Genomic DNA, 27,384 nt, shown 5'->3' on the forward strand with positions numbered 1-27,384 from the left:
AATTAACTTTCACACATCTACGTCCATCTGTTTAATCATAACATCCAGCATTTCCACAGACTAGAGTGTTGATATAAATTTGAATAAAATTATTTTTTACCAAAAAAAAAGAAAGTGGGGTATTCCCTGGTGGTTCAGTGCTTAGGACTCCATGCTTTTGCTGTCAAGGGCCTGGGTTCAATCCCTTGTTGGGGAACTGTGATCCCACAAGCTTTGCAGCATGGAAAAAAAAATAATGAAAGTAAAGAAAGCACCAATGGTGAAAAGTTGATTAGGTCAAAGGAGGTTTCAGGAAATGCAGCACAGAACTTGATGAAAATTTGCATGCAAGGGAAGAGTGAGGAACACAAGTGAGGTGATTTCTGCTCATGGAGCACATGTCCAAGGGCAGCAGTGTCTACCAAGAGCATGGAGGAACCCCAAGTGTGCAGGAAGCTTGTGAACTTAGTTATGAAAGCGAGCCCCCTTCACTACTGTGCCTTGAAATGATTGACAATAACATCACAAGTACTGACAAGGTCAATGCATTTTAATTCAGGCTCTGGTTTTTGGTTGCAGAACATCGTCATCCAGCTAAAGCCTCCAGGAAACTGAAGTGTAGGTCCTTTATTCTCTTTTTCGCCAAGGCCCTTCCGCATACCTTGGATCATGTGTGTATTTCCTAGCTGGATCACGAAGTAACTTCTTGTCTGATTTCGTTCTTCTGGTTTCCCTCAGGTCAAGTCCACCTTGATGTCCCTGACATGTGTGTCCTGCTGGGACCTCCCCCACCACCAGCCTTGCTGGCCTGTATACCCTCTGCCCCCAAAGAAGATGTCACTTCCTTGGGGAAACTCTTCTGCTCCAACCCCCAATTAGGAATGTATTCCTTCCTTCCCTGAGCTCTTTCCTACTATACTTCTGTTATTGTCCTCATGGACGGTTCTGTGCTTCTCACCAGTTTATACATCAGTCTTCACCACCAAACAGGAGCTCCTGAAAAGTGGGGATTACGTTTGATTCCGTTTTGTAGCCCCAGCGTTAAGATCATACTGGAACACAGGAAACCGGTATTTGCTGAATTGAATGTTTTCCTCCTACGTCATTCTGATGTCCAAGGGATGAAGTCCAATCTCAGCTGCTGCCCAAGGGTGGTGTAAGCTCACCCGTGACTGAGGCAGCCTGTCTGGGGACCTTGGCTCAGGACCCAGAGACATTCAGTTCATGTTGAACTTTTGTCAGTGACTCTGTCCTCACCTAGAATGCCTTCCTGCTTTCTCCTGCCTGTGAACAGTTCAGACCTATCTCTCCCTTTATGCAAGATCCTTGGCCCACCACCTTCACACACCAAGTAGCCTATCCCAGCCTGTCTGATGTCTTTCTCTCAGAACCCTCCATACAGTGTGGGCATTCCTCACCATCGTCACCACCTGTTCCATGTATATTAGATTCATACTCACCGCATAAAGAAACAAATATTTTGAGCCTTAGACTTGTACCTCATTCTTTGTGTGTATACTCCACAGCCCTGGACACAGCATTGGGTCTGATGGTGGGCTGATTGGTCATTGTTACTGAAGATAGACAAGGGTGGGAAGTAATTTGGGGCATGGAACCTGATAGACTAGCTTCACAAAGTCACTGCTGAGTAGATGTCCAGTCATTCTTCCCTTGCCACATCACTTTAAAGCCAAGATTTATTCAAAGCCATGTGTATAGAATATGTATACCGTGTTAGTGGTGTTTCTGTAGGAAGATGGTAGCATGCTAACTCTGGGGTTATCTTTTTAATTCATTTATTTTAATTGGAGGATAATTGATTTACGATATTGTGTTGGTTTCTGCCATATATCAACATGAATCAGCCGTAGGTATATGTATGTTCCCTCCCTCTTGAACCTTCCTGCCACCCCATTCCCCCATCCCTCGCCTTTAGGTTGTCACAGATTTGAGCTGGATTTGAGTTGGATTTGAATTTGTCACTGGATTTGAGCTCCCTGCCTCATGCAGCAAGTTCCCACTGGCTGTCTGTCTTACACATGGTAATGTACATGTTTCAATGCTATACTCTCAATTCATCCCACCCACTTCCCCCACTGTGTCCACAAGTTTGTTCACTATGTCTGTGTCTCCATTGCTGCTCTGCAAATAGGTTCATCAGGGTTATATTAAAGCTCGTCTGTCGTAGTAAATTTTGAAATAATAAGTCCTTTCATTTCCATTATTAAAAACTTTTTCCTCTGTGTGAAGAATTCAGGGAATTCCTAGATGAGTTCGCTCTTCTCAATGAGTATGGGAAATAGTACCAACCTTACAAATAAGGTGCAGACAACATGAAGTTATTAAAATGAAGTTCTCAGTCCAGTAACCAGCACATTGGAGATGGAAATGGCAAACCACTCCAGTGTTCTTGCCTGGAAATCCCCATGGACAGAGGAGCCTGGCGAACTACAATCCATGTGGTGGCAAAGAGTCAAACATGACTGAGCAACAAAACAACAACCATCAGTGCATAGTAGTTCTTTAGCATATGATTCTTGAATGATGAATGAGGTCATTAAATCTTGGCAAGACTCTACCATGTTTTGTATGTGAAGGGATAAATTCTGTGTCAAAACATTTTGCAAAAGACAAGACTTTTTACTGAAAATGTTAGAAGAAATTACCTGTGAACTATCCAGTCTTTTGTTCCTAAATTGCAATATTGAATACTTGCATTTTCTGTTTTGGATACATTTTCTTTTTTTTCAAGAGTGTGAGCTTTGTATGTCTTTTGACTCTTTTCATGGAAAACAGTGGCCATTTCAGCTGATCTTTGAGAGGCTTAAGCAGTCAGTTACTTAATATTTATTTCCATTTTTCTAATTTGGTGGTAAGTGTCAGGTTATGTAAGCTGTTCAGTAGTAAACATTTGAATTAGCTCATGCTGATCACCCTCTTAAATCTTTACTCTCTTGAAGATAACTGATGTATCCTGCTGGAAATTAAGGCTATAAATTTTCGGGTAGGGATTTCAGTGTTCCTGCAATCAATACTTTGCAGATCACACTACCAGTTTTTTCTATGAAATATGTTGGCTGGTGGGTGGAAAATCAATGCCTGGGAATGAAAAACAGGTGTCAAGTTTGATCGGAACATCATGCATTTCATGTTTGGAGGCCAGAGCGTCCTGTCAATACACACAGCAGTAATTCTGTCAGATACAATATGCATGGGATTAATGAAAACACCAGAAACAAAGCAGACTGGACTGTGAGCCAGGTCTGCAAAAAGTCAGGGCAAAACATGCATCTTCCTCTTGTATCCGAAGTGAATGTGTTACATTAAGACAACATTGGAGAGGTAAGATGAGGCTCATTTGCAGAGCTGCAGTCTCAATACAAAGATAAAAAGAGACCAGGGTGTCAGAGGTGGACTTGCCACCAGGGGGACTGTCACAGGTGTCTGGCAGACAAGTGGACAGTTGTAACAAAGCACAGTAGTTGGATTTGAAACTTGCAAATCTGCAGTCTTTCTTAAACTAGTCGAGCTTGGCCTCATTCTGAAGTTGGTGGTGGATGACTGAGGCCTGAGTAAGCCAGGAGGTGGAAGGGCAAGACATCAATGACCAATGATATATTTGTCACATGCAAAACACTTACCAGATACAGTAACCATTGATGTCCTAAAGCAAAAATGACTCAAAGTTATTCAGTATTAGGGACTGTTTACCAGTTCCATAAATTAGCAGAAAAAAATGAAATATAATACTGAAAAACAGAGAATAAAATTGTCAGGTTTTTTTTCACAAAGTATTCTACTGGGAAATGTAGAAGAATCCGCTGAAAAATCAATGAAAAATATGTTGAGAGCCCAGTAAAATACAGTTACAAAGTAGAATATATGAAAATCAGTTACTCTGGGGCCACACTGCTGAATACAGATGCTGTCTGTCATGTAACTTGGCCAAGTCACTTAATGTCTGTGTCTCTGTTTTCTCACCTGTGAATGAAGTAGTACTTCGAAAGCCTTGGAACAGCGCCTGCTAAATCATCAGTAAAATATGTGTTGTTAGTATTGTCGTTATTTTCATTCTATTCCTAGCTCTCCTATTGGTAAACAATCCCTATTTATGTATTTCCTATATAAAATGTAATTAAGAGGATTCCATTTACAGTGCAGCTGAAAAATGTACAATGCCTATGACAAAACTTAACAAGAAACATTTTAATAAACAGAGGAAATCATATTTTCAAGATGTCAGTTCTCCCCAAAATTACTTTTACCTTTAATATAATTTCACCCAAAATCCCAATAACTTTCAGGGACTTGAAAATACTTGCAAAGTATTTTTAAAGTTTCTTTGGAAGATTATAGTTATGTGAAATGAACCCCCCCAAAAATTGTTAATCCAACATATTTGTTAAAGATTGCTAGATGTGGCTACATATTTTTAGTTTCAATACAAAAGTCATTATTAAAAGGAAGGCAAATGACATCCTGGATAAAAAAAAAAAAAAATTAAAACTGAAGTAAAAATAGTATCTTCAATATATTATGAACTCTTAAAAATCAATAAGAAAAACACAGGGAACTATATTCAATATTCTGTAATGAATAATAATGGAAAATAAGTAAATTTTAAAAATTTAAATCCATAAAAAAATGAATACCAAAAAAATGAGCAAAGGACTTTAACAGACAATTTATGAAAACAGAGGGAAGAATGACTATCAAACATGTAAAAGGCAGCATCAGTTCTAAATAAATGCAATACAGGTTACAATGATATATTTGGAGTATACATCAAATTGGCAAGTTTTTACAAAAATAATATTACCTGTGTTATGTTAGTTATCTGATATTGGGCACCATAACAAATTACCACAAACTTCTTGGCTAAAAGTAGCAAAAATGGAGCAGTAGAAATTAAGCTAGCACTCTGCAAGCCAGGAGTTGGCAGGGTTCTGCTCCCCTCAGAGGCCGTGGGGAAAATTCCATTCTTGCCTCTTCCAGTCTCTGGTGGCCGCGGGCATTCTGTGGCTCGTCCCTGAGTCACTCCAATCTCAGCTTCCATCTTCACACGGTCTCCTCGTCAAATATTCTCTGTGTATCCCCTACAAAGACAGTGATCATCAGGGCCCATGCATGTCATCTGGGATGATCTCTTCATTTCCGAATCTGTAATTACATGTGCAAAGGCCCTTTTTCCAAATTAGGTCACACTTCCAGCTTCTGACCCGTGCATGCGTGTGCTCAGTCGTGTTTGACTCTTTGCAACCCCGCGAACTGTAGCCTTCCAGGCCCCTCTGTCCATGGGGTTTCCTAGGCAGGAATACTGAAGTGGGTTGGCATTTCCTCCTCCAGGGGACCTTCCCGGCCTGGGAATCGAACCAGAATCTCCTGTGTCTTCTGCATTGGCAGGTGGATTCTTTACCACTGAGTCACCTGGGAATCCCTCTGGACCATAGACATATCTTGGGGCAAGCAGGGGGAACACCACTCAACCCATCGCAGCGCACCCTCTGTCTCTAAAACATTCCTACCCACCTCATATGCAAAAGGCATTCAACCCAACATCCCCAGAAGTTTCAACTCACAACAGCATGAAATCTAAACCCCAAATCTCACTAACAGCAGCTCCAAATTTCCAAATCTAATCACATAAATCGTCTGAATCATGGATGGCTGAGACTCTGGGTATGATCCACTCTAGGGCAAAATGCCATTCCATCCACAGACCTGTGAAACTCAGACAAACTGCCTGCTTCTAAAATCCAATAATAGGCAGGCATGGGATAGATGCTGCTGTTTCCAAAGAAGGGAGAAGTCGGAAGGAATGAATCGCCCCGCACACTGGGGCTTATCCGATGTCCTCTTGTTTCTTCTACTGTTCCCTGAGCCCCAGCAACACTGAGGACACTGAGGTGCCCCACGTGAGTGCATATTTCATGTGGGTACATCTGAATTGAGTTTGCAAAGCTGTCCCGTCATATCGTTATGTTTGTATCTGATCGTGTGAATATAGCTCTCTGGTGTCTACCAGCAGGTCACTACCATGCAGAGGAAAGCTGCCTTTTACTGTGTGCTTATCAATCCTGGGGTTTGTGCTGGTTGAACTTTCTCTGAACTGGAGCTCTGAGCTCCTTGTTCTCAGAAAGAAGTCACACCTTAATGGAAGTGAGTCTCTCAGCCTCATAAGTGATGTGGGTGAAATATGGGGATTGAGTATTGAGTGAAAAATGAAATTGAATAAAACCCCTGGAATAAGGTAGAAAGCCCCTTTCTGCCTTCTCAGAACAGATAAAGGCTTTCTCGAAGTGTGTGTGTTTTTGCACAGAGCAGCTTCATACCCTGCAACCCTTAAACCTTCATGTGTTCATGAGTTAGAGCGACCATATCCCTGTGTCACCTATGTCACGGAGAATGACGTTCTTACATCTTTCCTAATTTACTCATCAATCTCTCAGGATGTACATATGAGGGAAGATATTTTCTGCCTCCATTAATTTCTTCTTTCCTTTTTAGATGTGATTTTACTGTTTAATTAAACTGAGGCACCCTACTGTCCATTTTTCTATTGCTGGGTAAAAAGCTCACTTAGTTAACTAAGGTTCTTGAAAAATACTCCTTTCCCTTGAGGTACTGAATATCTCATTTTGAGAAACGAGTTAAATGTCTATATGACTAGCGCAGTCTGCATCCCTCACCCCTGTAAGTATACCTTGTTTCATGTGATAGTTTGACAAATCTTTTCAGGTTCCAATTCTCTGAACCCTTTTTTTCTCAATGCAATTCAGATTTGTCAAAATTTTCAATGAATTGTATTTTCTTCAGTTAATTCCGGGGTGCTTTTTAAAGCTGAGTGTTAACTGGGTAGTGGTGCCCTTCTAACCTGAGGGATAGGTGTGTAGGATTGTGACTGGGCCAGGGGAAGACCCAGACACACACCCCAAAAGTTTCTGGTGAGGTCCTAAGGCCAAAGTTGCCTTGGTTTATATTAGCTAGAAATCACTGGCATTTATCTATTAATACTCAGGGCATTTTTTTCCCCTCTTATAGGGCATCATTGAAAGAACTTGGTTCTATTTTTGAAATTCTTACTCTGTATTGAAACAGTCGTGTAGCACTGATGCTGATGTAATAGAGTCTGAGCTCTTGAATCCTTCATATATAAATACCCTTGTAATTCGTGACTCGTACTTGGTCATTCTTCGTTGGACAGCTGAAGTGGTGGTGGTTTAGTAGCTAAGTTGTGTCCAGCTCTTGCAACCCCATGGACTGTAGCCCACCAGGCTCCTCTGTCCATGGGATTTTCCAGGCAAGAATACTGGAGTGGGTTGCCATGTCCTTCTCTAAAAGATCTTCCCGACCCAGGGATTGAACCCAGGTCTCCTGCATTGCCGGTGGAATTTTTACCATGTGAGCCACCAGGGAAGACCCAAAGATACCCCCTCAGATAACTCCTGTGAACCTGTAGGATAGATCATGAGCAGTCTCTCCTGCTACCTTCCACAAGACTCCAGAAACATCTATGGAATTTAGAATAAGGGTTAATTGTCATGTTAATAAAATATTCATTGGTTTTAGTGTCACAGATAGGAGGGGGAAAGGTGCCAGCACAGTTTTTTTAACAAACACCAGCTCTCTGCTTTTTTTTTCCTTCCCTTTGCAGTTGGCTTCTTGAATTTTTAGCAGGGAACCATATTTCTAATTGTATTATTGTCACAATATTAGTAGTGTTTCCAGTAGCTGTTTAGTCGGCCTCTTGATGTTTACCAGACAAGTCTTTCTCCCTCCTTTCTTTTAATTCTGGGGAACTGCAGAGTGATTAAAGTTAGATACCTATCCAGAATCAGGTATTTGCTAGAGGTAGTTCTGGGAACTTAATCCATGATAAAACGTGTCATTATAACATCTTGAAAAGGTCTTAATATGAATATATAACCAGGGCTACTTTTTTTTAGTTTATTTTCTGCCAGAATTATGTTAGCAAAAGTGTGATGCATTTTATGATTTCGTGCAATGCAGAAGTAATTACCAAATTCATAATTCTGTAAGGAGCAGATTTTTAATACCTACGTTATTAGAACACACCAGATTTATTGTCTCAAATCCAGCCTTGGAAGTTAATAAAATGTGGTTGTCAGTGTTGCAAATACCCGTTAAATCTTGTGTGTTATTTTGTGTGCATACAAACCATCCATGAGGAAATGAAGCCTAGTAAGAAGTTCTAGGAAGTTTTACAGATGACTGTATTTCTCTCTGCAACAGTCTGATGCTTGCTCAATTCTGTGTCCTTATTTAAATTAAAGGAGGTTTGGTTTAATCTTATATTTCTACAAAGTTTTAAGTGTAATTTTAGAATAGTCTCTTCAATATTTAATTAATAATTTTCACACACACACACAATTAAAGGAGGTTTGGGTTTGGTTTAATCTTATATTTCTACAAAGTTTTAAGTGTAATTTTAGACTAGTCTCTTCAATATTTAATTAATAATTTTCACATACACACACACACACACACAACTAGCATACTACTTAGAACAGTTCAAAAATGATAGACATTATCTTAATGTTATATTTTAAAGTGTGGCATTTGACACATGGCTAGATCCGTAGTTATTCCTTTCCAGGATATATTTTCAGGCAGTGGACAGTGGAGATTCACACTAGAGAAGTTCTTGAGAATTTGAGACTATTGAAAACAAACCTTCCCTTCATTGTGGATTCCCACACTCTGGTCCCACGTAATCACTGAAAGCATCAATTAGAAGAAAAAAATTTGTGGATGTATTCCAAACTGGATATACTACAGGCTGATATAACATTAGGGTTGGGAGTTTAAATATTCTTCATTCATAGCTCTACCAAAGAAGGAATCACTTTTTGAGATGGAAGAAAATGAAACCTTTGAGGAAGGCCTTTCCCCAAGGTGAGGGTTGGATACTTAATAGTGTGGGTACCTCTTCCCCACAGAGCCATGCGTTTCCCTCTGAGGCTTCCCCAGTCTCTGACCCCGCTCCTCCCAACTCCACTCAACCTCCTCTTGCCCTTGGAGCCCTCGATAGGGATGATGCTGTGTCTCAGCCCCCACTGCAATCACTTCTTTTAGTTTTAGCCTCATGGGTGACCTATCTCAAGCGTCTAGACTTCGGCAGTAACTTGGGGCAAAGCATTTCAGCTTGTGAAGGTGTATGGGTGCTGACTGGCATGCTCTCTGAATTTGTATGTACCCTGTGCTCTGAGATACAGCAGCCAGGCATGAATTTTACTCTCCTCCCCACCCAAATGTACCTACCTTGTTAGTTGCTCAGTCGTGTCCAACTCTTTTGTGACCCCATGGACTGTATGGCTCGCCAGGCTCCTCTGTCCATGGGCTTCTCCAGCAAGAATACTGGAGTGGGTTGCCATTTCCTCCTCCAGGGGATCTTCCCAACCCAGGGATCGAACCCAGGTCTCCTGCGTTGGAGATTGGCGGAGATGGTGGATTCTTTACCATCCAAGCCACCAGGGAAGTCCTTTGTTCCCATTCAAAATTATATTTGTCCCTTGATGATTCCTTAGGTCCAGAGCCAGCTACTCCTGCTCCCTGTCTAGCAGTGGGTACAATAAGTGCAAGGTTACATTGGGATAAGAATATGAGTGCTGCTCTTAAAATTATGTGGCAGGTCAACCAAGCTGACTTGGAGTTGAAGGGATAAGATACAGTTCAAGGTCATTGGTAGAAGTAAGATTCAAAGGAAAATAATCATAGGCTTTTTGAGAATAGAGATATGGTGGGATTTTTTTTGGGGGGGTGGAGTGGGGGGTGTTGGTAGTGTTGTATAGGGAAACAGAAAAAGAATATGATTCAGCTAAAAAGTAAAAGTGAATTTCTTTTTGTGCGTTACCTTTTAATCTCAAGTCTTTGAGTTTTCGCATCTGTGCCATCCTCTGTGTTGCTGCCAGATGTTGAGAACAGTCATCGCCTAATTGCCTGGTGAGAGAGCTATTTCTGTGCGTTCTGGGCCTGAACGCAGCCAGCGGTTCTGAGTGAATTCCACCGGTTGATCTGGAGGACATTGTTCATCTATCTGTCTCTGCACGTGAGAGTTAATTTGCCAACTCTGATTGCATTCTACACGCCTTAACTCGGGTTGATCACACATATCAGAATGTATCCATTTAGAAAAAAATGAACTCGGCTGTTTAGCCATGTAGCATTAGTTGATGACATCTCTCGAGCATGGATTTATGTGGCCATGCAGTCTTGTCTCGGGTTCAGTAAAGCCTTGTGTGAGACTCTCGATTTAGCTCACATTGTTGGGCTAATGACTGCGAATTAGTGCAGTTTGTCAGCAGCAGTAGGCTGCCACAAGAGCAGGAATGTCCCGGTACGTCTTCTTCAGACTGATATATGAAATCCCACATCCCATTTATTTCTGTGCAACATTATAAACAACATCTGTGTCTCTGCTTCCCTGGTAAGGATGAAGCTGCTCAAATCTGAGATTTATACCATGGTTTATCATCGTCCCAGGTGATTTTCATGGCAACCTTCAAAGCTTAAACCAAGAGCTTAAAGTATTTATTGCTCAGGTGTGATCATCGATTGACTTAAATAATGTCTTGGAAATCAGTTTACTCTCTCAGCTGCTTGGTGCTGTAGAAACCCACGTTTGACTCTTGGTGGTGTTTGGAATTTAATTAGAGGCATCATGAGCCATGGCCTTGGGTTAGTCTGCACTGAAATGCCTTTTGTGGGACCAAATTTGAAATGGCCAAGCACGTTTGTCATTTTTAGTACCGGGTGATTATATTTTCTGATGGATTAGATGGTAAAGAACCTGCCTGCCAATGCAGGAGATGCAGGTTAGATCCTTGGATTAGGAAGATGCCCTGGAGAAGGCAATGGCAACCCGCTCCAGTGTTCTCACCTGGAGAATCTCATGGACAGAGGAGCCTGGAGAGATAGAGTCCATGGGGTCACAAAGAGTCGGACACGACTGAGCAACTGACACTTTCGCTTTTCGATGTTATTTTCTGCCTTACACAGTAAGCTGAAGTTCTGCGTTGTGTTTGTGCAGCATTTAAACCCAGCCCACCCCGCTTTACGAAGATCCCCCCATTATGCTCTGACTGAGTCCAGTTGTGGTTGGGATTCTGAACCCCTGCAGGTCTTGGGTTTGGGATGAGGAGCGGTTGGCAGACTGGTGACGTCTTGTTGACTTAGATATGAACCATGGCACCTGGGGTACAGTGGGGCAAATTGTCACTGACATGAGGATGAGGTGAAAAGTATATGTCTGTAGGCTTTTGTCTTTCCTTTACAGCTCGACACATGCTTCCTTCACGACAAGGGAAGAAAATCACAAGGACCCGAGCTTGTCTCTCTTTGGAACTCTCTAGAATTAGCTTGTCATGAAATGTAAAACTAATGTGCAGTTGTAAAAACCGTTGCCAGCTCTTTCCTCAGTGCTGCCTGATGGCTAAGTAGATTTGGAAATGAAAGGGGTTATTATAAAGTGATTACTGAATAGCTAGGTATGTCATTTTAAACAAGCGGCTAAAATCTCTCTGTTAGACGTTCAGGCTGTAGTCTTGTTTTGTATCATTCATATTTAAGACATGCTTTTGATTGTGGAGGAGTAATCAAGCACTAGGAGTAATTTAAGAAAAAAATACATATACGGGGTGATATTTTCTTTCATTCCTTATTAAAATACATTAGAATTTAAATGAGGCATTCTCTAAAAATGTGTAACTATTAAGTAGGTACCAAATACAAAAATACGCACACCAGTCGGCTCTAGTTTAGAGCTGAAAATTCTTCATCCAAGGAAAAACTTTTCTTTTAAAATTCAAGCAAAGCCTATTGTAAAATAATGTGTTGAAAGTGGCACATATCAAAGAATGAATGGTTTAAAAATTATAACTCTTAATATCTTATTACTGTCAGTTTCATAGGGGAGAGGAGATGCCGCGAAGAATCTTAAAAGGAAAACATAAAATCAAAATAAAAAGAGGTTCAGCTAATGTAGGCTTTCTTTTGCTTTATCGCCCTCTTCTTTCTGAATACTTTTCCTTGGAATCACCATCTGTGTTAGTGACTTGAACAGTTACGTAACCTCCAAATCCTTTCCCGCTCCCTGCCCCCGCCAACCTTGAGCTTCAGGTTTATCCTAAGGGCCATACCCACTATCTGTTCATGGATGGCTCAGGCAGCAAGCAGTCAGGTCCGTCACACCCGCAGCTGTCCCCCACTCTGGCCCCTGTCTTGGCAGGCCTGTCTTCCTGTCCGTGGTCCCACCCTCCCCCTGACCATCTAATGACGGCATTCTGTGGTGTGTGGCTCCGGGATGTTTACCGAGCTGCCGTTCTCCTAGTACAGGCTGGCTTGGCCATCTGCAGCAGGTCCTCTGGGGAGAACCCAGCCTCGCACCCCTCCCTCCAGGCTCTCCCCAACCCAGTCCATCCTCTGCTGCCAGCAGGCCGACCCCCAGGTCTGCCCCACAGGCTCAGCAGGCTTCCTCTCCCTGTAGAATTCAACTTCAGAAAGGATGAAGAAGCTAAGATATGTGGTATCATATTAATAACTTATTAGAAGTATTATCTGTGGATCCTCACGAAAATGTCTAGTTAATTTTCAATATGTCAGAATCCTGAGTATTTTTAACGCTAAATAGCAAATGGGTGATCTGCTTTATTAAGATTATCCAATATGTTCAGTAGTTTTTAAGCCCCTCCTAAGAAATATGCAAATATTCAAGGAAGCATAGTTGTTTGTAATTTTTTAAGACAAGTTTCTGTGGCAAGTTAACCGAATTCAAAAGGAAATAAATATGTATCAGTGAACTGTGATTTCTTTTCAAAAGTTGAGTGAGGAATGAGCTATAATAATAATAAAAAAAAAACAAACCCTTATTTGTGACAGTTTCCTTGTTCTTTTATTGAAGAACAGTTCTTTTCTTAAAGATGGAAAATATGGCTGAGCAAATGCCCTGGTGGTCCAGTGGTTAGGACTATGATTTCACTGCTGAGGGAGAGCCAGGGTTCAATTCCCTGGTGGAGAAACTATTAATAAATAGGAGGCTCTGAACATGTAAAAAGTGTTTTAAATAAGATTTCTGTACTTAGTATCAAGTAGAGAGAATGGTTCTTATGGGTGAATCTAAAATGGTCTTCAATTGGCTTTTTTTCAACACTCATCACATTCTTCTCTAACCAGAAGTGACTGTCTTGGGTACGCTTTTCGTCTGGATGAAATAAACAGACCCAAATTTCTAAGATCCTTTTTGTGGTCATCATAGCTTTATGAGGGTTAGAGAAGGTCAATACCCATTCTCAACCAATTTTTGACAGTTCTGAAAAACTCTGTGAAAATCACTTGCCTCCTCCTTTAATAGAGCCTGAAATAAATACCAAGAAAGTCTTTTACTGGAAACTCATTTTTACTTCACACAACAGTTTCTTGTAAAGTTCATCTATAGGATGAATTACAGCTCGTTCATTGCAGGGCACCGGAACAACTGAAGATTCCGATTTGACTGTATTGCAGCAGTGTTCTTCCCGCAGGCATGAACTTTACACTTCGGAAATGTCACCAAGGAGCTGAGGCAGAAATGGACCATTCCAATCGTTAGGGGAGCCATGTTTATAAAGCAGAAAGTAAGACAGAACACGCAAATCACAGCGCAGAACTCGGAAAAGCCTTTCATAGAAAACTGGTAAATACCACAGAAAAGGAGATGTTCCAGGAATTGACTTATGAAAACAAAGAAACTGAGCTAGATGCTTGGTGCTTACTATACTGGGTTAGCGTCCTTTCAACGAATGCATTGATTAGTGAACATAGGATCCTTCTAGGATAAAGCATTTGTGTTAGACATGGAATCAGTAGTCAATGAACTTGATTGTTACAGAAGACAGGAAAATAGATAGAAATGTAATCAACCTGTGAACATGAGGATTTTGACAATGTGGGTGTCTAGAAGCCTCAGAGTTCTTAACTAAGAAAAAATAGTCATAAAAGAGACTGATTTTGAATCAAGATAGAAAGGGATTGAAGGCTACTTTTTTGCAGATAAAAAAGGTGACTAATGCTGTATGTGTATGGATCTGTGAGACCAAAGATATTAGTTTTGGAGGGAGAATATTTGGGATGCAGCAGACACTCGCCTGACTGGTGTGGAAAGCAAGAATGGTTATGACCTGTTTGACAGGAGTGACTTATGGAGTCATTTTTGTTTGGTTCCTATGATAAGAGGGCATCAATTAGAAGTCCTTAGATTGATTCAGTCATACCATCAAAAAGGAAAGACATGAGGGACAGACAGGATTAGGGAGGAATAGCTAAAACTGGTACCTTCATGAAAATTCAATTCAAGTACTGTATGTGGATATATGACTGTTAAAGTTAATATTTGTGGTTAAAGGGTAAGCAAGTAAGTGGTATTTGTTTGCTGAAAAAATCCACATACCTCTGTCAACATGCACACAGCGTATCCACTTCTGCACACCTGCTTTATCTTAAGTTTTGAAACCATCCGTTAAATTCCTTCAGAACTCTCAGTACATGCAGCATGCCTGTATCTTTTTGGTCATGGAACTTGCATGTTTTTGAACAGCACACAAATATACCCACATAGACACACACACACCTATGCACACTGTTTCCAGCAGGACCACAGTGTACAGTTGGGCAGAATGTGCACGGTGTAAGCATGCAGGGCCCATTCATTGCACGAACCCCATAGATTCATATGATTCTTATGCAGCTTTCCAGCAGATGACAATAAGTGCTTTAAGGAAGGCATGCTTTTCTGTTGTATACAAACATAGGTCTGAACATGTACAACATGTGTACACCATGTACACAAACATGTTGTACCAAATGGGTCAGCTGTGGCCTTGGTTGGTTACCTTGCTCATGCTCTTCCCTCCTCATGTGGCCATCCTGAGCTCTGCTTTAGGCCTCTCTGTGAGAATCCAGGATTGAAACAGGGTGAGGTTCAGAGCTGGGATTGAGGGCAGGGGAAGCAACACCTGTCCCCTGGGTGGCCGAGCCGGGCCTGAGACTCAGCCTGCAGGATCCAGGGGTCTGGTGTCTGGGCCAAAAACATCACTGGTAAGATGCCTGTTACACATGTGAGTACATGGCTCCATAAAGCTCTTAAGGTCAGAAACCCCCAGCCATGGGTGAATATCCAGAACATCTTCAGTGAGATGTTATCCTGCTTCCCTTAGGTCTGGCTGTCAGAAACCACAGTCTTTCTCTCCTAAGAACCAAGGGTAGACTGTCCTGCAGGAAGAGAATTTCAAAGAGCCAACAGAGTTTCTGGGATATTTATGCCTTCCTGTGATGACCTTCTTTTAAGTTATTATGTTGTTGTTCAGTCGCTAAGTTATGTCTGACTCTTTATGGCCCCATGGACTGCAGCACGCCAGGCTTCCCTGTCCTTCACTATCTGTATTTGACATAAACAAAAGAATATATGTTATCTACATAAATTGTGCTACATAGAAGCATTAACTGACTCCCTGGCTTAAAAATAGAGCCTCCTTAGAACCTCTGCCAGAGAAGGCAATGGCACCCCACTCCAGTACTCTTGCCTGGAAAATCCCATGGATGGAGGAGCCTGGTAGGCTGCAGTCCATGGGGTCGCTAAGAGTCTGACACGACTGGGCGACCTCACTTTCACTTTTCATTTTCATACATTGGAGAAGGAAATGGCAACCCACTCCATTGTTTGTGCCTGGAGAATCCCAGGGACGGGGGAGCCTGGTGGGCTGCACAGAGTCAGACACGACTGAAGCGACTTAGCAGCAGCAGAACCTCTGCATCTAACTGTTTGCTTCTCATTTTATTCTCCTGCCTCTAGGACTGAGGTCACCAGTATCTTGAGTTTCCATGGAAATTTGTCCTGTTTTTCTCTTCTTTCTTCATTTAAGTGGTTTTAACATATATGTATGCTTTAATTCCCTTTTGCTGCTTTTTCAGTTTTATAAAATTATATCATAGTTCTCTACTGCGACTTGAGTTTTTCACTCAATTCTGTATTTCCACAATTCATTATTGTTTCACTCATAATCACTAGAGAATACTTTGCCATTGTATGATTGTCTGTCTATTTTCTGCTCGTAGATTTTTAGGTTGTTTCTGTGTTTTTCTCTCTTATTCTTTTGTCAACAAAGCTGCTAAGAACATTTCTGTACATATCTCCTGGCACCCCCAGGGAAGACTTTCTCTAGGAGTGCATATCTCCTAGTGCCCCCGGGGAAGAATTTCTCTAGCAGTGTGCTTCTTACTCTTCTGCTGCAGTATGAAATGTATTTTACATTGTGGACACAGTCAAACACGCACGTGTAAATTCACAAGAGTGTGTGTGTGTAAACTAAAAGAAAAACTGCACAGTCCTCACCTTCTAACTTAAAATGCATTTGAATGTTTTAGTTTCTTTGTGTGTGTGTTTGTGTGTGTGTGCACTCAGTTGTGTCCAACTCTTTGTGACTCCATGGACTGTAGTCCGCTGGGCTTCTCTGTCCCTGGGACTCTCCAGGCAAGAATACTGGAGTGGGATGCCATTTCTTTCTTCCTCTAGGGGATCTTCCCGACCCAGGGCTCAAACCCACGTCTCTTAGGTCTCCTGCATTGGCAGGTGGGTTCTTTACCACTAGTATTCCTTACTAGTCTAAGACCTGTGGGCCCAACCTGCATTCTGAAAAACACTCCTCTAAGTCAGAGTTTCTCAGACTTTAATGTGCAAAGGAAGATTGGGCTTCTGGTGGTCAGAGGTGGGGCCTGAGCATCTGTATTTCTCAATGAGCTGCCAGGTGTTACCAGTGCTCACTCTTTACACCTTGTAATAGGGAACATGTGGGCTCAACCTGTCTGCTCCTCAGTAGGGAATGCGTAAGTAAACTACAGTTAATTTCCTTAATGGAATTTGATCTGCATATATGATACATGTAAACATTTGATATAGATCAGTTAAAATGATCTATATGATCCATCTGTAGATCTAAGCCAGATCTATGAATTTCAACTTGGCTGATGTGGAACCCATCACTCTGCAGAGAATGGTAGCATTTGTGTAAAATTTTAAGCATCCTGGACACTTGTAATAAAAGTATAAAACCATGTCTGAGAGTGATGTATTATAACCTTGAGGTAGCCTGCAGGACCCTGGAAAGGATTTATATCAGCACTATTTTATTTCTTTAATCAAAAGTGCTCTGAGGCAAAACACCAATGTTAATATTTGATATTAGTTGGTACACAGGCAATTGTTTTATGTTGTACTTTTCAATGTGTTTTTTTTTAAACTTATTACTTGAAATTTTAAAAACCTTAAATTAACACCAGGAAAGAACACTTTGTATTTAAAAGAAGAACATCTTTCAACCACTGTTGGACTCCTAGCCTTATTCTGAAAAGTTAATCAATTCAGGCAGAATAAATTATGACAAACATTACTGTCAGTGAGTCTGTTATCAATGCCAACATTTCTTTATTGTGGAAGATTGTCAATAGTGAATCATTTATTCCATCTTTTTTTCCAGCTCCTATTCAACTAACTGTTAAGAATATTAAATCTTTAAATTCTTTTTAAAAAAATATTCTAAAAGTCTCGGTGACACTAGCCTGAAATGAGATGCCAAAAGTGGCTAACTAAAGGCCAAAGTTGTGTTCTTTTACTGTATGTGTTGTAATGTACAAACCAAAAACTAAACAGACCATGTGCACACCGTGCTCTCTTAGGGTCACTTAGGGTCACCTGAGGCGCAGGTAGCTGCCCCTCCAGGCTGTCAGCCGTCACTCTCGTTTGGAGTGGGGGTGCAGCCCCACCCTGTTGCCTGAGACGGACTGCATTTGCACCTTGGTCTGTGTCCTCATCATTTCTTACGTAAGATCATCTTTACATTTCCCATAAATCATGAATAGAAATTCCTGCTTTCAGTTCAGTTCAGTCGCTCAGTTGTGTCCGACTTTTTGCGACCCCATGAACTGCAGCACGCCAGGCCTCTCTGTCCATCACCAACTCCCGGAGTCTATCCAAACCCACGTCCATCGAGTCGGTGATGCCATCCAACCATCTCATCCTCTGTCATCCCCTTCTCCTCCTGCCCCCAATCCTACCCAGCATCAGGGTGTTTTCCAATGAGTCAGCTCTTCACATGAGGTGGCCGAAGTATTGGAGTTTCAGCTTCAACATCAGTCCTTCCAATGAACACCCAGGATTGATCTCCTTTAGGATGGATTGATTGGATCTCCTTGCAGTCCAAGGGACTCTCAAGAGTCTTCTCCAACACCACAGTTCAAAAGCATCGATTCTTCGGCGTTCAGCTTTCTTCACCGTCCAACTCTCACATCCATACATGACCACTGGAAAAACCATATCCTTGACTAGACGTACTTTAGTTGGCAAAGTAATGTCTCTGCTTTTAAATATGCTATCTAGGTTGGCCATAACTTTCCTTCCAAGGAGTAAGCGTCTTTTAATTTCATGGCTGCAATCACCTTCAGCAGTGATTTTGGAGCCCAAAAAAGTAAAGTCTGACACTGTTTCCACTGTTTACCCATCTATTTGCCATGAAGTGATGGGACCAGATGCCATGATCTTAGTTTTCTGAACGTTGAGCTTTAAGCCAACTTTTTCACTCTCTTCTTTCACTTTCATCAAGAGGCTCTTTAGTTCTTCTTCACTTTCTGCCATAAGGGTGGTGTCATCTGCATATTTGCGGTCAAATTAGATTGATCAGTAGGATTGCTACGTGGAGAGTCCAGTTCCCAGCAAGGTCACTTACCTTTAGGATTTAGGCTGAGTACAAACCAGCACTTCTAATACAGAAAAGATATGGTAAAGAACACATCCATCCCAAACCATCCATCCAAATATGGGAGGCATTTGCTTCTATGTGAGGCCTGGCATGGCTCCCCTTTACTTCATTATTCAATAAGACTATTTTCTTAGCTCTTAATTTAGTACTATTTTTGTTTTTGGTCATTTGTTATTGTTGTTGTTCTTTAACTGCTAAGTCTTACCCAACTCTTTGTGACCCCATGGACTGTAGCCTGCCAGGCTCCCCTGTCCCTGGGATTTCCTAGGCAAGAATACTGGAGTGGGTTGCCATTTCCTTCTCCAGGGAATCTTCCAGACCCGGGGATCGAACCTGTATCTCCTTTACTGGCAGGCAGATTCTTTACCATCTGAGCCACCAGGGAAGCCCAAACTATGGAAAACATCAGCTAATTCAAAAACTATAACTCTGTCACTTGCAAACAGTGCTCTGTGCCTGGAATCTTTGCTGCTTGTGTATTTGTCACTCAGTCTTGTCCGACTCTTTTCAACCCCGTAGTCTGTAGCCTGCCAGGTTCCTCTTTCCATGGAATTTTCCAGGCAAGAATACTGGAGTGGATTGCCATTTCCTACTCCAGGGGATCTTCCCAATATAGGGATCAAACCTGGATCTCTTGAATTGCAGGCAGATTCTTTATGGTCTGTGTCTTTGCTGCTTAGGAATATTAAATAACTGGGAAGGCCAACAATATCAGTTAAACAAGCCTTTGCTCTGATTTAGCTGTATAGCAAAGTAAATAAGGCTGTTACTTTATTATTTTGTCACCTTCTTTTGTGTGACTGGCAAGGCAGAAGTCTAGTAGCTGCAGATGCCAGAAGGGACCCACCCTGCCATGCTGGGTGTCATTCCTTTTATTGCAATAGACCCCGGGAAAGTCCATGAAGAGGCAGAAAAGAGAAACCTGTTAGCAGGAACCTCGGTTTGTAATCTGTGTTTTTGATGATCAATGACAGGATTCTAAAATTACACCCAGATGTATCTCACAGGTTCTGAAATTGAGTTTCTGAAAAAGCAGTGTAGTTGTAATGAAAGGTAAGGGGCAGGGTCCCAGAGAAACGAGCTGCGAATTGAACCTGCAATGGAAATTGATCCTATCACTCAGTTTCTGCCCTTACCCCTGAAAGAGCAGGACTGGCTGTATGAGGAGGCAGGTCCCTGATTAAACAGGATTGCCGGAGTGCTGGGGGCCAGAACCAGCTCACTGGTCCCTCAGGTCAGGGCTGTAAGTGTCAGGCGTCTCTGCTTGAAGCCTGACTCAAAGTGGCAGAAAGAGAACAGAGGGGAAGATGCTGCCGGTGGTGCCGGCAGGGAAACCGGTGAGAACTCCCTGCTGAAGCTTCAGGCATGACAGCCACACACTCCTCAGGGATACCACTCTGGTCACTTATTGTGAGCCCGTGGGCCCAGACTGGACCCCCTGGCCTCGTGACTGGTGCCAAAGATGCCTTCTGGTACCCATTCCGCTGAGGGCCAAGGGATTGTGAAGAGAAGTTACTGGCCTGGAATCCACACACATCCTCCAAAACATCTTTAGGATCGTGAGAGAAGAGAGACATATATTCCCCAACTAGTGACTATAACTTACTGTCCTGTCATCTGGCTTCCCTGGTAGCTCAGATGGTAAAGAATCTGCCTGCAATGCAGGAGACCCGGGTTCAATCCCTGGGTTGGGAAGATCCCCTGGAGAAGAGAATGGCAACCCACTCCAGTATTCTTGCCTGGGAAATCCCATGGACAGAGGAGCCTGGTGGGCTACAGTCCATAGGGTCTCAAACAGTCGGACACCACTTAGTGACTGAGCATGTGCACAAAATGTGGTTCAGCAAATTGAAGACACTCCCTGAATTTCATAGCGAGTGAGTAACGGGACTCAGATTAGTACCCAAGGCTCCTACCACCACCTCCAGTGGCATTCATCGTTATAGAAGAGTGTCTTTTTGTCACCTCCAGGACAGCTTCTCCTATTCAGGGAGCAAATTGATTTATTTACTTTTGGCTGTGCTGGCTCTTCCTTGCTGTGTGCGGGCTTTCTCCAGTTGTGGAGAGCAGGGGCTACTCTCTGATTGTGGTGTGAGGGCTTCTCATTGCAGTGGTTTCTCCTGTTGTGGAGCACAGTCTCTAGGCACATGGGCTTCAGTAGTTGCAGCACATGGGCTCAGTAGTTGAGGCACAGGGGCTAATTAATTGTGGTTTGCTGGACCTAGAGCATACAGGCTTCAGTATTTATGGTGTGCGGGCTCAGTAGTTGTGGTACACGGGCTTAGTTGCTCTGAGGCATGTGGAATCTTCCCAGACCAGGGATTGAACCCATGTCGCCTGCATTGGCAGGTGGATTCTTATCCACTGCTCCACCAGGGAAGTCCAAAATTAAAATATTTAAGAAAAGAGATATTCTGTTTGGAAAAGCCTCTGCAAGATGGTTTTGTTTGCACTGATCAGGAACAAGATGCAAACCAGTCTGCACAACCCTCCTTCCATCTAAGACTCAGGACTCATACAGCCTCCATCTCTAGTCTCTTAATACCATTCATGACAATCGGGACTCTGGGGACTTGGTCATAGAGATGGTTGTTTGTGCTAGGCTTAGCTATTTGACTTGGCGCGTTTACAGGAAGTCATCACTTTACCATGATGGGATTCTGAGAGGTAATAACAGACGGGAAGAGAGCGTGCACTTCAAGACAGCTTGACCAGTAGACAGAGCCTTCGTTGTTTTATCCTGGGGCTTAATTCACAAGTGTGTGTTCTTGGCTAAGGAGTATTAAAATGATGCAGGCTTACTTCTGCAGGAGAAAGTAGTTTTTCTAGTGAAATTAAGTTAGAACTGCACTGCTTGTTGAAATTAATATCTGAAGCATTTAGTCATTTAGTAAGTAAAATTGATGAAAAACTTGGAAAAGTGCTTTAGAACAGTCCTTGTGGAGACTTGTGATTAATAGGGAAAGGAGTGAATAGATGCACATTAATCTGTTTATATAAGGGATCTGGAGTGTATTCAAAGTTTTTGTAAGCATTCAACTAATGAAGCATTATATAAAATTAGACATTGCCTTTAGATGGTAAAAAGTCACTAGACTGGAAAACACCTTCAGTGTTATCACTAGGTAACTTATGTGTGATATTTTCCCAAACACTGGTAATTTAAATATGAAAAAAAGTGATTCAGTAAAAAGGACCATTTCATGAGCATCTTCCACTCAGGATTCTCCAGGGAAATTTTCCCCCACTTGTCCTTGGTTCCTAGAGTTATTACAGGACAGAGTAGCGTGAATGGTCATGATTAACCTCGTGGTAGGGTTTGAACAGATAACTGGCAGATAAACCCTGTCTCACCAATGCAAACCCAGAACATTATTTCACATGAATCGTTTCATTTGTTGAAGACCACAAGAAAAGGGGCTTCCCTAACTTCTCTCTAGGTCCTAAATAATGGAGAAAACAAGGAATTTATGCACAATGAAAAGCAAGATAGGAACATCAGTGATAGGCCAGACGGGTATCTGGTGGCTGAAAAGTATAGGTGTGGTTGTCTGGAAAACAAAGGCTGGAGAACGTGGACTAGGACCCTGCTTCCATGGAACCAGAGGGAGAAGAGGGAAGGGTTCTTCCCAGCACTTTTGTCCCAAGGTTACATTCACGGGACTTTATTCTAGTTTACATCCCTTGATCTTGTTTCTGGTGGAGTTTTAGGTGTCTTAACGTGCTGGGTTTTTAAGAAATCTGATTCTCTTTATTTTGGTGGCAACTCTACAGTAGAGTGGCAACAGCATCTGTTTCATTGTCAAACATACAAATGTGGAGCCACAGTCAATCCTGACCTTGGGCAACTTGTTGAACCCATCGTGGTCACAATGCTTTCATTTCTATCTTGGGAAAAACTGGGTTGTTAAGGAGTGGAGATTATATACAGAACAACCCATACATAGGAAGTGCACACACAGTACACGGTAGCTGTTATTTCTCCAGTTTTCATGGGTATTTCCCCTTTCCAATTATAGATCTCTTTATAGATCATAAATGGTAACCACCTTCAGGAAAACAAAAATCAAAATATATGGAGCAATTGAACATATGGATATACTAAAGTAGATATTTTAGATTAGGTGCTCCCCAAACCCATAAAAGGTAAACTTCTTAGAAAGATGCAAAAAAAAAAAAAAAAAAAGAAAGATGCAAGGTACATCATAAAGGCTCAGTATATATTTTATAATTAGTATTATTGTATTTTTATCATCATTTCCATAAATAAGTTTAAGCTTTCTCATAAATAACACAGTGCTACTGCATAGCACAGGGTACTGTATTCAATAACCTGTGAGAAACCATAATGGAAGAGAATATAAAAATAGAATATATATGTACAACTAAATCACTTTTCTATACAGCAGAAATTAACACAACATTGTAAATCAACTGTACTTCATTAAAAAATAAATATGCATGAAAAAGCTTTCTCTGTATATACTTTCTCTTAAGCCAATCAGAATGCTCATATTCCTGCAAATCATTTAGATTTCTAAGCTCCAAACTCTGTCCCTGGAGCTTGGGCTGGGGAACAACACTGAGACCTGATCAGAGGCAGGAAAGAATTACTTCAGTATTGACTGTGTGGAATTCTCTGTAAATCAAAACCTGAAAAGGCTAGAGTTCTGCTCAGAAGTTTATACTCTTTAATCATTGTATTGCATTCTGAATTTGCAAGCTTTTACTTTTATGTTTTCTAATTCCATAATTATGAATTAATTTAAAAAGATAAAAAGTATATGCATCAGTTAGCATGAAGATTAGTTTTGTGTATCAGAACCCCAGAGGAAAGAGCCTTAAATAAAAGCATTGTATTTCCCTCTAATGAAAATTTGGGGAGTAGACCATTCAGGGCTCTTATGGTAGCCCAGTGAGTACCAGGAACCCCATTTTTTTGTTGTCATTGCTTTGAATTCTTTGTGTTTAAGTGCATCATGGTCCATCATGGCTCCATGAGTGCAAGCTGTCCTAAGTCGAGCTATCAGGACAGAAGGAGGAACAAAGATGGGGAGCCTCTTCCTCTTAAGGAGACCCCCCCAGAAACCATTCCTGATATCTCACCTGGTATGCTATCCACCAAAACTTGAGTTCAAGGATCAGACTTCACTGCTTAAGAGGCTGGAAACTGTAGTCTTTATTCTGGGTGGCGTTATGCCCAGCTAAGTTGTAGAGAGTTTATTCATATGGAAGAAGAGAAAACAAGATATTGGAGACCAGTATAATTATCTGTGGCACCTAGGCTCCACCAGGACTATTATTATCCTTTTCTCTTAAGTTTTCTTTTTCCTTCTTTTCCTCCTTAGATCCCATGCGTGGCCCAAGGAAACTGGAAGTCGTGGAAGTCAAATCTCGACAGATCACCATCCGCTGGGAGCCCTTTGGGTATAACGTGACCCGTTGCCATAGCTACAACCTCACAGTCCACTACTGCTACAAAGTTGGAGGGCAGGAACAGGTGCGAGAGGAAGTGAGCTGGGACACAGAAAACTCACACCCTCAGCATACCATCACCAACCTCTCGCCCTACACCAACGTCAGCGTGAAGCTCATTCTCATGAATCCAGAGGGGCGGAAGGAGAGCCAGGAGCTCATAGTACAGACGGATGAAGATCGTGAGTACTTTGAAGTGATGTGTTTATGTGAAACATGCAGTCTTTCAAAAATGCAGCTTATGTTTCTTTCTAACTGAGATCTTTACAATGAAAATGGAAGAAAATTGCTTACCATGTTGAATAACACATGTGTCTGTGCTGCATCTGATGAAACACTGATTAAAAAAGGTGACGACAATAAAGATACAGAGGCTTGTTTTAATTTTTATATCACATAATTAGTTTTCTACATACGATAATCCTACATGGCTCTGAATAGTTCTTCGTTCAAATTTTGTCATCATGTTGGACTGAGGTGTTGTTTGGGTATTAGAGTATCTATAGGAAAGGCTTATTCATATGGCATTCTGAAACATTTTTCATAATTCAGATTAAAATTCAGCCCCAGATAGAGGCTGCCTTTGCTCTTCAGCACAGTGCTAAGAAATTACCACATGAGGTCAGTGGTCAAGTGATAGTCATTCTTTTCCATAGGAACAATGTTGTAATTGAATATTACCTCAATAACCAAGACTTCAATAAATAGATTTCTATTAATTATGTGTCAGAGTACTTCTGGAGTACTTAGTAGTAGATCATTAGTATTCTAGAACCCTTATTAATATGAACAGTGCTGTCTATTTGATCTTTCTGCCTTGAGGGTTTTTTCAAACTATATTTTGAATTGAAGTCTAGTTAATTTGCAATGCTAGCTTCAGGTGTACTGCAGAGTTTTATAGATATATATATAAAGTTTTATACATAAACATAAGTTATATATATAAATTTATTTATATATAAATAAATATATATAAGTTTATATATATATCATATACTTATATATGATATATACAAAACTCGGTAGTACACCTGAAGCTATCAATATGATATACATGTATATATACAACTGAATATATATCAATATAGGTATATATTCTTGTTAAGATTCTTTTCCATCATAGGTTATTGCAAGATATTCAGTGTAGTTCCCTGGGCTCTACAGCAGGTCCCTGTTGTTTATCTATTTTATATACAGCAGTGTGTGTATGTTCATCTCTACTTCCTACTTTGTCTCTTCCCACCCCCTCCTTCACCTTTGATAACATGTTTGTTTTCTGTCTGTGAGTCTATTTCTGTTTTGTTGGTAAGTTCATTTATATCATTTTTTTAAAATTTCACACGTAAATGATATCACGTGATGTTTGTCTTTGTCTGACTTACTTCACTTAATATGTTGATAGATTGTTCTTTTCTCTCAACTTCCACTGCCTACGTCCAGATCTCATTATTTTATTCTGAAACTTCTGTAGTAGTTTCTGACCTTTCTTTGTGGTCCCAACTTCTCCCATTCCAGGGCCCCCTACCCACTCACTAAACTTATATGTAAAATACCTTTTTATCACCTCGCTGTCTCCACAAGAGCCGTCAGTGACTCTCCTTGCCCAAATCTGGATTGTCAAGGTCCTTGGTGTTGCTGGCTCAGACTCTAGAACTGGCAGCCTCTTCTCCCACACCGGGCATCCTGCAGAGAAGTCCTCTGGGCATGGGTCCTACCTGCACACGCCTCGCGTCCTGAGTGCCCCCCACAGTCTGCTCTCCTCTGCACATCCCTCCCACCTGGCCTCCTCCATTCCACTTCCTCCGCGACCCTCCAGAGTTCTCCTCAACTTCAGGTCCTTCACGAAGCTGTCTCCAACTCTTCCCACCATTATTCTCCACATCTTCTGACCTTATTGCACTTGACAAGATCTTTAAATATCTGAGCCTTAATTTCCTTGTCTGAGAAGCAAGAATCATACAGTTCTCCAGCATTTTAGGGTTAGAAGGCATTTTCATCCAGGGCTGTTTGTGGTTGAAGAGAAGAGTCTTTAATAGGTGAGTGTTATTATTGTTGTAACAGATCAAAGCAACTTCTCTTGACCCTTACTTATTCTCTCATTATATTACACATAATTTTTCCCTCTTAACTGTAAAGTACTTGATTGAAGAAGTCATCTATTTTTTTTCTATAGCAATATGGATGATATTGAGTAGGCAATAAGCACGCAAAATACTTTATTTGTCTTTAAATAGAAGAGTAAATTTGCTAGTAATCGTTTAATTCAGGCTTAAATCAGCAGTAGTTTTCCATCATGAGTGGAATGTCAAATTCAGTCTTTTGTAGAGATGAGAGATGTTTTGCTGAGGCATGAACCCATCAACACTTTGAGGTTTCAAATTGACATGAACTGAGAATTCTGTTAAGTGCTGTCGAAACATGAGGTTAGAATAAGTTACTTATCCGTTTGTGTGTTTAAAGTAGCTTGCTAGTCCCTGGAGTTGGGCACGCGTTACTTCCAAATAAAAATCTATTGTTTTCATAGCACACCAGCATCCAGTTAATTAGAAAAACTTTGATTTCAAATTATATTTCTTAACAAGAACAAAAGAAAAAGACTTCAAAAAAGGCAAAAAAGGACAGAAAGAGAAAAATGGATAATACTGAGCTTTAAGAAAAAAAATTTAAGTGTCACTATCTGCCACTAATAAAGGCTACAATTCATTGTATATTGTGAGTTTAATTATAGTATAATAATTTTGTTGAGATATCATTTATTTTATGAGAAAATAAGTGGGAAAGATGTATCTTTTATTGCTGTTATGAGTGTCACTAGACAGGGCTCAATTCCACAAACTTAGATATATTATGGTTCTATACTCCAAATCATGAATTTCTACAACTTCTGAAAACCAGTGCCAGACCTAAGTTACCGTGAAGTGCTATCTTCCTAATTTAACTAACCTTTCTGGTATTTTATTTTAATCACTTGATCTGTTCTTGACCTAAAAGCAATTATATGAATCCCATTTAGGTTTTCCTGCTGTTAACATTTCCATGGTTACAAGGCCTCCAGTACATTTTATGAAGTTTATCCTTTTAAGATACCCTCTGCTCAACATCATTTTGACAATCTCTTTTTTAAAAT

At 41.1% G+C, this 27,384-nt stretch overlaps 1 protein-coding gene across 11 annotated transcripts in view; it reads left to right on the forward strand.

The window, feature by feature from the left end:
- The window catches only part of PTPRM (protein tyrosine phosphatase receptor type M), a 649,319-nt gene that overhangs the window by 341,146 nt on the left and 280,789 nt on the right, over nt 1-27,384 (forward strand). For all 11 annotated transcript variants that reach the window (XM_081561596.1, XM_081561601.1, XM_081561595.1 and 8 more), the window contains exon 8: nt 24,131-24,439. In XM_081561596.1, the coding sequence (XP_081417722.1) occupies nt 24,131-24,439 (309 nt within the window). The remainder of the gene's footprint in view (nt 1-24,130; nt 24,440-27,384) is intronic.

The sequence above is a fragment of the Giraffa tippelskirchi genome, chromosome 14, assembly GCF_054371585.1.
Source record: "Giraffa tippelskirchi isolate mGirTip1 chromosome 14, T2T-mGirTip1v1.2.pri, whole genome shotgun sequence".
Lineage (NCBI taxonomy): Eukaryota > Metazoa > Chordata > Mammalia > Artiodactyla > Giraffidae > Giraffa > Giraffa tippelskirchi.